At 37.3% G+C, this 14,292-nt stretch overlaps 1 protein-coding gene and 2 pseudogenes across 1 annotated transcript; 1 reads left to right on the top strand and 2 right to left on the bottom strand.

Moving 5' to 3' along the window:
- Nucleotides 1-20: 20 nt before the first annotated feature.
- On the bottom strand, nt 21-4,684 carry LOC107841125. Its single transcript, XM_016685128.1, has 8 exons — nt 4,045-4,684; nt 3,454-3,564; nt 2,741-2,871; nt 2,548-2,698; nt 2,076-2,219; nt 1,825-1,985; nt 1,342-1,728; nt 21-635 (listed from the first exon to the last, which is right to left on the bottom strand). Exons 1-8 carry the CDS (start codon nt 4,682-4,684, stop codon nt 21-23), a joined length of 2,340 nt encoding a protein of 779 aa, XP_016540614.1.
- A 1,529-nt stretch (nt 4,685-6,213) lies between these two features.
- On the bottom strand, nt 6,214-8,199 carry LOC124887252 (annotated as a pseudogene).
- Nucleotides 8,200-10,236: 2,037 nt separating this feature from the next.
- LOC107841126 lies at nt 10,237-13,514 on the top strand (annotated as a pseudogene).
- The last annotated feature ends 778 nt before the right edge of the window (nt 13,515-14,292 follow it).

The following is a 14,292-nucleotide window of genomic DNA, read 5'->3' as shown; positions in this document are numbered from 1 at the left end:
TTAACAGCCACGGCTAAAAGTCACTTAATGGTGGACATTTTCACCACCGGGGAAAAGGTTTCATTAAAGTCGATCCCTTCTTTTTGACTATCCCCTCGAGTGACCAAGCGGGCTTTATACCGCTCAATAGACCCATCAGCACGTTTCTTTATCTTATATACCCACTTAGAGGGTATTTCCCTTTTACCAGGAGGTAATGGGACAATTTCCCAAGTATTATTAGCTTCAAGGGCATGAAATTCCTGCATCATAGCAGCCTGCCAAGCAGGATGACCAGCTGCTTGATGGTAAAATTGAGGTTCCAGCAAACCATCTCCAACAGAGGTACAACAAACCTTAGATTGAGAAACAAAGGAACACACATAATCGGAGAGATAAAAGGGAGTAGAGGAAGGCCTGGTAGACCTTCTAGGTGGACAAGATGGTGTTGAAGAAGGTGTAGAAATAGGAACATCAACAGCAAGAGGAGGGGTGGAAGGAAAGATAGAAACAGGAGAAGGAGAGGCATAGGGAAAAATAGATTCATGAAAAACAACATCCCTTGAATAGAACACCTTGTGAGAAGAGACAGATAACAATTTGTAACCCTTTTTGCTAACACAGTAACCAAGAAAAATAGAAGAGATAGACCTAGACTGAAATTTATCGCTTTGAGGGATGGGAACAGATGCATAACAAGGGTATCCAAAAGCTTTAAGGTTTGAATAGGAAGGAGCTGAACCATGAAGGAGTTCAAAGGGAGTTTTGTTGTGTAATAAAGGAGAGGGAAATCGATTTATCAGAAAGGTGGCCGTGAGTACACAATCTCTCCAATACTTTACTGGTAACTTAGACTAAAAAAGTAGTGCCCTGGATGTTTCTAAAAAGTGTTTGTGTTTTCTCTCCACCACCCCATTTTGTTGAGGGGTGTGAGGACAAGAAGTTTGATGGAAAATCCCATAAGAGGAGAAAAATTGGATAGCCTCGGAACTAGAACCTAGTTCAAATGCATTATCTGATCGAATAGTTTGAATGTTAAGGTGGAACTAATTTTGAATATAAAAGAAGAAGGATTTGATCATGGGAAAAGCATTGGGCTTGGCAGATAACAAATGAGTCCAAGTAACCATTGTAAGTTTGGGTGTGATAAGGGCCCCAAAGGTCAATGTGGATCAATTGGAAGGGTTTAGTGGAGTGAATTGTACTCTTAGGAAAAGGCAATCTTTGTTGTCTTGCCATCGGGCATATGGAACAATGGAAGGGCTTCTTAGTAGGAATAATGGGTCTAAGAGAAGAAATTGATTTCCTTTTGGCATAAGGCATATGTCCTAATCTTTGATGCCAAATAAGAGCAAGACTTACATTATTAGGAGTAGAACTAGAAAACTGTAAATCGGGATGAACAGGAAGAGTATTAGCTAGAAAAAAATTAGAAATTGAAGGAGTAACATGCAAGTCTGAAGCCATTTTATAAGAAGACAGTGAAGATACATCTTGTGGAAAATCAACATTTAAATTGGAAATAGTAGATACAGAAGAACTAGGAAAAGACATAGAAGAAACAGTGACATTATTAGCATTAGAAGAAATGAAACTAGACATAGCAATAGATTCATCAGATGCTGGAGGTGATCTGTGAGATGCAACAGTGTGGTGAGGACTGTCAGAGAGAGTGGAACCAATCAGCTGAAGAACATAGAGTCCATTGGAGAGTTTACCAACTTCCAGTGGCCTCTTCAGAGAATGACCCTGCATCACACAAGAAGTGGCAGTAAAATGAGCAATGCAATTGAACTGTAAGAGAAGTTGATGTAAGGAAATCAAATTATATTGAAAACTATAAACCAGAAGAACATTATTTAGAACTAAATCAGAATACAGAGGAAAGGAACCAGTACACGTTATTTTCACTTTGTAACCATTTGGAAGGAAAATTAAGTAAGGTGATGGTAAAGGTTTGACATTGGTAAGGAGGTGTTTGTGAGGAGTCATGTCATGTGTAGCCCCTGAATCCAGTATCCAAGGATTATTAAACATCTGAGAGAGGTGGCAAGCAAAGAAACAACAAATATTATAAGCTGAAATACTAGTCACACCTGCAAAGTTGGCTGATGCACATAAGCCAGAGTCCTGCAACCTACTTTGATTCAATAAGGACAAGAGATGGTCTTGTTGCTCTTTGCTGAAACCATGAACATCATATGAAGTATTATTCGATTGAGAAGGGACTATAGCTGACCCTGTATGAGAGAAGAACCTCTTTGGGAAATTACAACAGTAGGTTGAACACAAGCAACAGATTTTTGATCCCTGGAAAATTGCTGATAGTCTGACGGATAACCATGTAACTTTTGGCATCTACTAATGGTGTGTCCTAGTTTCTTACAGTACTTACAAAAGAGACCTTGACTTTGGTTGTATGAGAAGTTTGGTTTTCTACCATCAAAGGACAAATTAGATTTACGGCCATCAAAATTGATCTTCTAGGGATAAGTATTGTGAGTACCAGTAATAATGCAGTTTTGACATCCAACTACTCAAGATCAAGCACATGCATGGCCACAATACCAAGAAAGGCTTGAATCGAGCTATGCTTAACAATTGGAGAAAACACATCAATGAAGTCAATACGTGGAACCTGACTGTAGCCTTTAGCAACTAGTCTTACTTTGTACCTAAAATCTTCAACTCCCAATGTTCCTTCTTTCTTTTTGAATACCTACTTGCAACGGACAACTTTCTTATCTTTAGGCAATCTCACCAGATCCCATGTGTCATTCCTATGAAGTGATTCCATCTTCTCCTGCATAGAAATCATCCATTGACCGAAATCATCACAACTAACTACCTCTGAGTAATAAGAAGGATCTTTATTGGAATCAATACCTTCTGCTACATTCAATGCATAAGCAACCAAATCAGCTTCAGCATGCTTCTGAGGAGGTCTAATATCTCTTATAGGCCTATTTTTAGCAATAGAATATTGTGGCGCCACTGGTGGTGAAGAAGAAATAGTACCACTTTGTATTTCCGGGATAGACTGAGAAGTAGGCACTGATGTAGACTCTTATTCAATTTGAAATTCAACGTGAGTGCTTTACTGTTGTTGATTCATGTCACTAAGCTCATTTGGAGGCGAAACACTAGATTCGGAGGGAGTCCGAAGCATGGGAATTTCATCGAACACAACATCTCTGCTAATTATAATTTTTTTGCTTTCTGGACACCAAAGCTTATATCCTTTAACACCAAGTTTATAACCCATAAATAAGCACTTGGCAGATCTAGGCTCCAACTTTTCATTATCAACATGAGCATACGTAGGACATCCAAACATCCTCAAATCAGAATAACTAGCAGGAGTACCAGACTATACCTCTTATGGAGTCTTTTTATCAATCGCGACTGAGGGAGAGAAATTAATAAGAAGACAAGTTGTGGAAGAAGCTTCAGCCTAAAAAGACTTGGGCAAACAAGCATTAGAGAGCAAACAATGCACCTTCTCCATTATAGTCCTGTTTATTCGTTCAGCCACACCATTCTGCTGTGGAGTATGACGAATAGTCAAGTGGCTCACAATTCTTTCTGACTTGCGCAAAGCATTAAATTTATTAGAATAGAACTCTAAAATATTATCAGTCTGAAGGCGTTTTACCTACTTTCCTGTTTGCTTTTCAATTATAATCTTCCACTCCTTGAATGTAGGCAACACATCATTCTTTTATTTCAGGAAGAACACCCAAACTTTTCTGGAATAATCATCAATAATAGTCAAAAAATAATTCGCACCTCCTTTAGAAGGTACTCTAGCAGGACCCCAGAGATTAGAATGAATGTAATCAAGTGTGCCCTTAGTTGAGAGGATACCTTTAGTGAATATGGCTCTTTTTTGCTTCCCAAAAATGCAGTGCTTATAGAACTCCAATTTTGTAATACTCTACCCATCAAGAAGTCCTCTTCTACTTAGTTTAGCCATCCCGTTTTCACTCATATACCACAGACGCATGTGCCAAAGTTTAGAAATGTCACTTCCAAATAGAGAGGAGATAGAAACAACTACTTCACCTGTAATCATAGAGCCTTGCAAGATATACAAATTTGCAGACTTTCTCTGTCCCTTCATCACAATAAGAGCACCTTTAGTAACCTTCAGAACTCCACTTTCACCAGTGTACCTATAGCCATTCGAATCAAGGGTACTCAAGGAAATAAGATTTCTCTTCAGATCTAGTACATACTGCACATCACCAAGTGTCCTTACAACCCCATCAATCATCTCTAAAGGTGTGTTATTTCCCATCAACATAGCACCTTTAGAGACTGCTTCATATGTTGTAAACCAATCCTGATTACGATACATATGAAACGTGCAACCTGAATCAAGAATCCAATCCTCAAAGGGTTTGGAGTTACCATAAAAAACTACCAAGAGTGCTCCATCACTACCGCCACCTTCAACAAAACTAGCTTCACCGGACTTCTTTGGTTGGTTTCCCTTCGGTTTTGGAGCTTCTATTTTCTCTCTATTTGTAACTTCCAACACTCGAATTTGACATGGCCCTTTTTTGCAGTAATTACAAGATTTATTTCTGTTTCTGAATTTTGACCTATTTCTATCATCACCCCCAGAATTCCTCTCATGATTTCTTCCTCGAACAATAAGAGCATCTCCATGATTCTCCAACCCATTCACAAGATGCTTCATCTTCTCTTTAGAGAACAACGTATCATAGCCTTCATCTATGGTTAGGGTATACGACTATATAAAATTTGTATCCCTAAAGGTAGAGTATGATGCAAGCAGCGAACACAACAGAATCAACCCTAAATCTTCCTTATCATACTTAACCTCCAGAGTCTCCATATCAAAGACGATTTCTTTAAAGATAGATAGGTGATTTTCCAAAGACGCACCCTAAGACATACGATAGGAATAAAGTCGTTGTTTGGGATGCAACTTACTTGTTAGTCTCTTCATCATGCATAAAGATTCCAGTTTCAACCACAACGCAGCGGCAGTGGTGTCCTTCAAAACATCCTATAGAATCTGGTTGGATAAACGAAGGTGGATTTGTGATAGAGCCTTTCGATCCCTACGCCATTTTTCATCATCTATCCACGATGAGGGCATCTTATCATACCCTAATAGAGCATCGGCCAAATCAATCTGAGCGAGCACAACCCGCATCTTAATCTGTCATAACAAAAATTTGATGTTGCGATCCAACAACGGAATATCATACTTCATGGTTTCCATCCCCGAGAGAACAATTGACCAAGCTCTGATACCAGTTTGTTAGAAATGGAGAGCAATAAACAAAACCACAAGCAGAAAGAAAACAACAATACACAGATTTACGTGGAAACCCTGCCGAAAAACCACGGGCAGAGGCAGAGGATGTTTCAATATGAAAAAAAAGGAGTACAAAGTGGAGCATAATTTCTGAATAATAATAAAATCGATCCACTAATTGCACTTTATATATATATATATATGCATTCAAATAAGCCCTTGGCCGAAAAACATAAAGGTCCATACTGTAAGGGCTTCGACCCCACAACCACAAACCCTATTGACAAACACAAAGATGGGTCGCACTACAAAACTTTCGGGCCGGATCAACAGAATTTGGGTCACAACTCTAACACGATTCATTATCCAGTGTGTTTTTCAAAGTATTAGATTTATTAGATTCAAAGGGTAATATGGTAAACTAGCCCTATCATTTACTATTTCTTAACTTATGTGTCAAGTTAATAGTGGACAACTATTGATAGACGGAGGTAGTAATAATTAGAACAAATGTGCTCACATTTAGCAAGCTTAAACTAAAGTACCAAAATTACTCAAAAATATATTTAATGGGCCATTTTGAACTACCCTCAAATATAAGGGATATTCTTGTTAATTTCTCCTATATTTTAATCAAATTTTGTCAAAGGTTATTTTTGTGAAAGAATATGGGGCAAAGCTAAATAACTTTTGTGTACAACTTGACTTGTGGAAATGAGAAACAGAGTGTGATCCTGATAAATACTATATACTTACATGGATCGGAGATACGAACGTCCACGGAATTGTTTCCGAGGTCTTCTTGTTCTTGTTGAATTCTTGCAGCAGATTCCCCAAGTTCAGGAAGACACTTTGTTAACTCAATCAGCTGTAGTGTGTGGATTTCTGAAAACTCAATCGGTATCTTTTTCAAATATATGCATTCTTTAAGCACAAGGCGCTCAAGGACAGGAAAATTGTCACATGGCTTTCTAGTACTCGAGAAAATTATGTTCTATTAACAAAATCTTCAATCGAGTAAATCCCCTAACATTTGGATACCATTTATTTCCAAGACAGGCATCATCCATCAGCTTCAGCACCTCAAGGTTAGGCAATTCAGATATGATGTCCAAGTACGACCAACTTAGTAAAGTTCTTTCAAACTTCAGCTTCTTGAGCGTTGCTGGAAAAGCTTTTGCACTTGCTGGCAAAAGTCGACTAAAACAATATGTAAGACTCAATGTTTCAAGTTGCTGCAGATGGACAAGATTGTTGAGAAGCCCATTAGAGTGAATCTCATATCCACTGATTCCTAGTTTTTTTACATTCTGAATCCCCAAAATAACCTCCTTCGTGCAACAACGTGGAGACAAGTAAGAAATAGTTTGTAAGTTTGAAAAATCCAAGTGCTTTCCTTTGTCAACAGATCCACTTGGGCAATCCGGCAAATAAAATCTTGGCAGTTTAAGATGCCTTAACTGCATTAGTCCCCAAATTTGCACTGGACAATTATTTTCTGTAGATGATTAAGGATACCCTTGAACAATGAATGTCTAAATTCTCAAGGCATTGCAATGATAGGTACCTCAACCAGATGAGGCTTAGAATCTGTACAGGGAAATTATCAATCTCCTTGTGTCTCAACTCCAAGACTTTGAGTAATTTGAAATGAATAAGCTCTGATTTGAGACTATAATATGAATCCTTAAGATGAAAAGAGAAAATAGAACGGGTTCGTTTCAAAAGATTGCTGTTGTCTTAATCTCTCAACGGAGGATGTACAGGGGTAAGAAGAGCCCTATAAATACCATAGGGACAATAATCAATTTTATTACCAGTCACGCATTTAAAGGGCTGCATTTTTTGCATACTGAGATATCGACATTCTGAATCTGATATGCCAAGCACAATGTCGTTCATGATAAAAATGTTCTCCCTTTGAATTTCTCTCAAACACAGGTCATATATTAGATCATGAACCTTACATTATCTAATTTTTGTTCCATCTAGACTTTTCTTGCAGACGAGGACTAGACATCTATCGACAAGCTCTTGCAAACACTTCTCCGCCTCTCCTTCCAAATCATTTTCCAACTTTAGGAACCCTCAGCCATCCATGATCTCATCAATTTCTTCACTGGTATCTCACTGTCTTCTAGAAAAATCCCGAAATGAAGAAGACATGCTTTTAGATCGCTAGTCAAGTGATTGTAACTAAACCCAAGCACACGTGAACATTGTTTGTCAGGATCATTTGTGATGAATGACGTGACATCTTTGGCAACACTTCCCCAGTCCTCTATTGTTCTTTTAGATTTGAGAAGCCCAGCAACCACGACAATAGTTAGTGGTAACCCGTGACATTTCTCTGCGATTTTCTTCCCAATAGTCTCAAACTCAGATGACAATTCTTCATTTGAAAATGCTTCACTTTTAAAAAGGTTCCAACTCTCATCTTGATTCATGAAGTTCATCTGCATGGAAAGATTCTCTGTACCAGCATAACAGGCTACTTCGTTGTTACGGGTAGTCAACAGTATTTGACTCCCTGCATTGTCTTCAGTTGGAAAGCTTCGTCTCACGCCATCCCACACTTCACAACTCCAGATATCATCCAAGACAATTAAGTACCTCTTTCTCTTTAAACTTTTCTGCAGCAAGTCTGCCATCTCTGCTTCACCTTTCGTCTTAACCGTGTCATCCATTTTGATCGTCGATTGCAGAAGGCCCAGAAAAATTTCCTTTTTGTTGTGCTGTTGAGATACAATAACCCAGGCACGAACATCAAAACGGTGTAGAATTGATTCATGATTGTAAATTTCTTTCGCTAAGGTTGTTTTACCTATGCCTCCCATCCCGACAATCGGTATGACTTTGGGTTCACCAGAGTAGCTTGTAGTTAGATCATTTAACAACCGTTCCCTTTGATCATCACGTCCAACCATTATTTTCTCAACAATTGTGTATTCCTTTGATGTTTTGTTGAATCATTGAAAAATATTGAACCACTGAAAAATCATGAAGCATTGAAAATTCATCACGTTCACTTTTTCTTGAATCTTTGTTGACTTTTTCCAGATACGATCAATATCCTTTGCTGCTTGTTGCAGTCTATCAGAAAGCCTCTCATGTGCCTTTTCTCTCAGATTTCCATCATTTTCTAAGACTTCAGTTACTCGTAGTTGAATTTTGTGTTCAACAATAGTGGCAACTTCTTTTATCTGTACTTCCAAATCTGTCATTTCCCCAGAAATATTGTTTTTCTCAAAGTTATTGACAAATACTTCCAGGGAACTAACTTTTTCAGGAAGAGCGCAAAGTTCTTCTCTGGGATCACAGATTTGAGATTGCATCGGCGAATTGGATGTCAAGAGAGATTCTATTGTTCTCATAAGAGAAGCCACACTTGCATGAGCCATATCTACTGTATTCTTGTTTCTTTCCTTTGCGGTTATGACCTGAAAGCTGCTGCTTGCAAGAGGTCAATGGTTTTACAAATAACGAGATACACAGATTTGCTGAAAAGGCACACATAAACTAAATAAGATCAGGTAATTCATTTTCCTTAATCATAGCAATCACAGGGTAACAGTGAGTTTAGTGCCGAACTCTGTAGCTTTAGCTCATTTAACGCGTAAAAATAATTTAACTCCCAGTACGCAAAAAAGATTGTGGTTCAAAACTCTGATTTGCTTACGTAGGTATTGTTTTCTATGTTGCTGGGACTCATTAAAAAAGTTTCCACACCCGTGTCAGATCCTTAAAAAAATGTGCAACTTTTGAAGGCTCCAAACATATCAAGTCAAAAAGACAAACATATCCAAATGGACCTTGGTTGTCCACTCTATACTTTGATGAAAAAGAATACTCCCTTTGTTTAAAAAAGAATGACCTACGTGCTTTCCTTTTTAATTCGTTTAAAAAAGAATGACTTCTTTCCTCTTTTGACAATACTTTAATTTCAACTTTCCACGTATCATATTTAGACTATAAGATTAAAGGGCATTTTGATACATTGACATAACTTTAATTTAAAACCATATGATTCAGAAAGAGACAAATTATGGCCAAAGTTGTTACAACACACTCCAAATTTACAAGGGTCCTATTACCTCCCGTGAACTGAATTTTAGCGTATCTTCTTAAACTTTGCATTAAGTCAAATAGATAATTCTTTTTAGAGTAATTACAGGGTGGCAGTATGTATACTAACTTGTTGAGGTTGATCTTCAGATAGTCACTCAAGTAACAGTTATCAACTCAGAAAGATGACTAATTAAGGGAAAATAACTTTTCAATTATAGTTGGGAAGAAGCAACTGATCACCCCAACAAAATACTATGACAAAAGAACATAAAATACACAAATATGAATATAAAAAAAAAAGGTGGAAAACACAAAAGATATAGTAGTAATTAAGTAATCAAGATTAAAATCAAGAGAAAAATGGCATACCTATCTGAGTGACTAACAAAGTGGTTTGCCTTCTGATAAAGTGGGATGAGAACTTCAGTTATTGTTGAATTTGGGGAAAGTGCATTTATCTACATAAATCGAACAACACACCAATTGTAGTTTTAAGAAAAAAAATTATTAGAAGATGATTATACAGATACATAACTTAATTATATTTTAAAAAAGGGAAAAGGCTCTAATATGCATTCGAACTATTAGAGGTCATTCGTTAAAAGTTTATGTCAAAGATGTAAACCTCTAGTGAGACGACACATGGCAAAACTGTTTTTGAAAAAACACCGTTACCAAGTAATGGCATGAATGAACCTGTTTTGTAATGTCAATGACATAAACGAGTCAAACTTTTAACGGATGATATAAATGAATCATTTCTGATAGTCCGATAGCATATTTAAACTTTTTTCCTTTTAAAAATATGCTAAGAGATTTTTATGACCTCAATTCATCTACAAAGAAGTTTCCATACTAAAGAATGGGTATCACTTTATCTTGCATCTTGCAGCTTTCAGGTCATAATCGCAAAGGCAAACGTGAATATAGTATATATGGCTCGTGCAAGTGTGGCTTCTCTTATGAGAACAATAGAATCGCTCTTGACATCCAATTCACCAATGCAATCTCTAACCTGTGATCACTGAGAAGACTTTTCTGCTCTTCATGAAAAGATTAGTTCCCTGGAACTAGTTGCCAAGAACTTTGAGAAAAACAATGTTTCTGGGGAAATGACAGATTTGGAAATAGAGGTAAAAGAAGTTGCAAATATTGTTGAACAAACATTTCAACTAAGAGTAACTGAAGTGGTATTGGCAAATGATGAAAATCTGAGAGAAAAGGCACAAGAGAGGCTTTCTGATAGCCTTCAACAAGTAGCCGAGGACATTGATCGTATCTGGAAAGAGTCAGCAAAGATTCAAGATAAAGGCAAACAAGCATCAAAGGAATCAGCGGTTCAAGAGTTTCCAAGGTCATCAAAAGATATTCTGAATGTTAAGAACAGTATGGTTGGACGTCATGATCAAAGGAAACAGTTGGTAGAAGATCTTACCATAAGCTACTCTGGTTAACCCAAAGTCATCCCGATTGTCGGGATGGAAGGCATAGGTAAAACAACCTTAGCGAACGAAGTTTACAATGATGCGTGCATTCGTTCTCATTTTGATGTTTGTGCCTGGGCTACTGTTTCTCAATGACACAATGTAAAGGAAATCTTGTTGAGCCTTCTGCGATCTACTAAAGGTGGCATAATTGACATGAACGATGAGGCAGAGCTAGAAAACATGCTACAAAAGAGTTTAAAGGGTAAGATATATTTAATTGTATTGGACGACATGTGGAAAAGTGAAGCATGGGATGCCGTGAGACTATGTTTTCCAAGTGAAAACAAGGGGAGTGGAATATTGTTGACGACCTGTAACACTGAAGTAGCTCGCGATGCTGGGACAGAGAATCTTTCTTTGCAGATGGGCTTCATGGATCATGATGAGAGTTGGAACCTTTTTAAAAGTGTCGCATTTGCAAACGAAGCATTACCATATGAGTTCGAGACTATTGGGAAGCTAATAGCAAATGAATGTCACAGGTTACCGCTAACGGCTTCTCAAATCTAAAAGGACAATAGAAGACTGGGAAAATGTTGCTGAAGATGTCAAGTCATTTGTCACAAATGATCCTGAAAAGCAATGTTCTTGTGTGCTTGGGTTGAGTTACGATCACTTGACTAGCGATCTAAAAGCATGTCTTCTGCATTTCGGAATTTTCCCAGAAGACAGTGAGATACCAGTGAAGAATTTGATGAGATCATGGATGGCTGAGGGGTTCCTGAATTTGGAAAATGATTTGGAAGGAGTGGCTGAGAAGTGTTTGCAAGAGCTTGTCGATTGATGTCTAGTCCTCGTCTGCAAGAAAAGTCTAGAAGGAACAAAAATTAGATCATGTAAGGTTCATGATCTAATATATGACCTATGCTTGAAAGAAGTTCAAAGGGGAAACATTTTTATCATGAACGACATTGTGCCTGACGTATCAGATTCAGAATGTCGAGCTCTCATTATGCATAAAATGCATCCCTTTAAGCGCGTGACTGGTGATGAAATTAATTATTGTCGCTATGGTCTTTATAGGGCTCTTCTTACCCCTGTACATTGTCAGTTGAGAAATCATGACAACAACGATCTTTTGAAACGAACCCGTTCTATTATCTCTTTTCATCTTAAGGATTCAACTTTTCTTCTCAAATCAGAGATTATTCATTTCAAATTACTCAAAGTCTTGGCGTTGAGACACAGAGTGATTGATAATTTCCCTCTACAGATACTAAGCCTCATCTGGTTGAGGTACCTATCATTGGTCTGCCGCTGGGAAATATTTGACATACCTCCAGAAATTTGCAGGTTATGGAATCTGCAGACATTAATTGTTAAAAGGGATAATCGATCATATGTAGACATTAATTGTCCAGTGCAAATTTGGGGACTAATGCAATTAAGGCATCTCAAACTGCCCAGATTTTATTTGCCAGATTGCCCAAGTGGATCTGTTGACAAAGGAAAGCACTTGGATTTTTCAAACTTAAAAACTATTTGTTACTTGTCTCCACGTTGTTGCACGAACGAGGTTATTTTGGGGATTCAGAATGTTAAAAAATTAGGAATTAGACAATATGTGACTGACTATGGATGTTATCGGGACTGTGGGCCTCTCAACAATCTTATCCATCTGCATCAACTTGAAACATTGAGTTTTACATATTGTTATAGTAGACTTTTCCCAGCAAGTGCAAAAGCTTTTCCAGCAAAGCTCATGAAGCTGAAGTTGGAAACAATTTTTCTAAGTTGGTCGTACTTGGACATCATAGCTGAATTGCCTAACCTTGAGGTGCTGAAGCTGGTGGATGTTTTTTCTCTTGGCAATGAATGGTATCCAAATGTTAGGGGATTTACTCGATTGAAGGTTTTGTTAATTGAAGATCGTACTCTCAATTACTGGAAAGCCACAAATGACAATTTTCCTGTCCTTGAGCGCCTTGTGCTTAAAGGTTGCTATAATTTGAAAGAAATACCCATTGAGTTTGCAGAAATTCACACACTACAACTGATTGAGTTGATAAGGTGTCTTCCGGAACTTGAGGAATATGCAACACGAATTCAAAAAGAACAAGAAGAGCTCGGGAACAACCCCGTGGACGTTCGTATCTCCGATCCATGTAAGTATATAGTATTTATCAAGGTCACACTCTGTTTCTCATTTCCACAAGTCAAGTCGTACACAAAAATAATATAGTTTTGCCCCATATTCTTCACAAAAATAACTTTGACAAAATTTGGTTAAAATCCTACTTAAAATATAAGAGAAATTAACAAGAATATAGTTCAAAATGGCCCCTTAAAGATATTTTTGAGCAGTTTTGGTACTTTAGTTTAAGCTTACTAAATGTGAGCACATTTTGGTCTGATTGTTACTCCGTCTATCCATAGTTGTCCACTATTGACTAGACACACAAGTTAAGAAATAGTAAATGATAGTTAGGAGATAGTTTTACCATATTGTCTTTTGAATCTAATAAATTTGGCCATGAAAACTAACTTTTTGGAGTTGGAGTAGATTTGACTATAAATGGGAGACTTTATATTTCTAATTTATGTTGCTTTGTTATAGTAAGGCGCTAGAGTAAGAAGGATTAAGATCGTTTTAAGTATCGTGGATTCTTGGAGCAGCTTTTGGAAAAACAAAGACAAGGAGAGGACGAGCAACAAGAGCATTCAATATGGGGAGTTTGATTCGATAAATTTCTATATTGTAATGTCAATTCTAGCTTGTTAATTCTTATTGTGGTGTACTTTTCCTCCTTCATGGAGCAATTTATGTTGTGGGAACTGGAGGATGATTTAGTTTAGACTTTAGTTTCTTGGTTTCATATTTATTGTCATGTTTGCCGGTATATTCTTGGGGATCCCAATGATATTCGGAAGAAGTAATAGAGCAGCTCGTGTTCTTGAATTGATTTCTGTGATCTATTTATGCAAAAGAATAATTTAACGAAAAGGCATTAGTTCCCTCATCGTATGATTGAAGTTCCAAGGACAGACATTTCGTTTTAGGTGGCACGAGTATAGTTTTCTGTCCCGAGCAAATTTGGGGACTAATGCAATTAAGGCATATCAAACTAGACAAATTTGATTTGCCAAATCACCCAAGCATATCTGTTGACTAAGGAAGGCACTTGGATTTGTCAAACGTACAAACTATTTTCTTATTTGTCTCCATGTTGTTGCACGAAAGAGGTTATTTCTGGGATTCAGAATGTTAACAAAATAGGAATAGGTGGAAATAACAATGAATATGAAAGTTTTCGGGAATCTGCATCAACTTGAAACATTGAACGTAATATTTTATTTTATTTTTTATTTTGGAGGAAAAGGCTCAAATATGCCACTGAACTATCAGAAATGACTCATTTATGCCATCATTTAAAAGTTGAGCTCATTCATGCCATCAACGTTACAAAACTAGCTCATCCATGCCATTACTTTTTAACGATGGTTTTCAAAAACAACTTTGCCGCA

This window comes from Capsicum annuum, chromosome 9 (assembly GCF_002878395.1).
Source record: "Capsicum annuum cultivar UCD-10X-F1 chromosome 9, UCD10Xv1.1, whole genome shotgun sequence".
Lineage (NCBI taxonomy): Eukaryota > Viridiplantae > Streptophyta > Magnoliopsida > Solanales > Solanaceae > Capsicum > Capsicum annuum.
Note: the sequence above shows the minus strand (reverse complement) of the source record. Positions and strands in the feature narration are given on the sequence as shown.

What these genes read in the sequence shown, in the direction of transcription:
- LOC107841125 (XM_016685128.1), bottom strand. Translation starts at nt 4,684, where the DNA reads ATGAAGCATCTTGTGAATGGGTTGGAGAATCATGGAGATGCTCTTATT. An exon ending in TTCTAAATAATGTTCTTCTG is followed by an intron (nt 1,729 to 1,824) that starts GTTTATAGTTTT and finishes TGTGTGATGCAG; the next exon opens with GGTCATTCTCTGAAGAGGCC. An exon ending in CTAGTTCTACTCCTAATAAT is followed by an intron (nt 636 to 1,341) that starts GTAAGTCTTGCT and finishes GATAAATTTCAG; the next exon opens with TCTAGGTCTATCTCTTCTAT.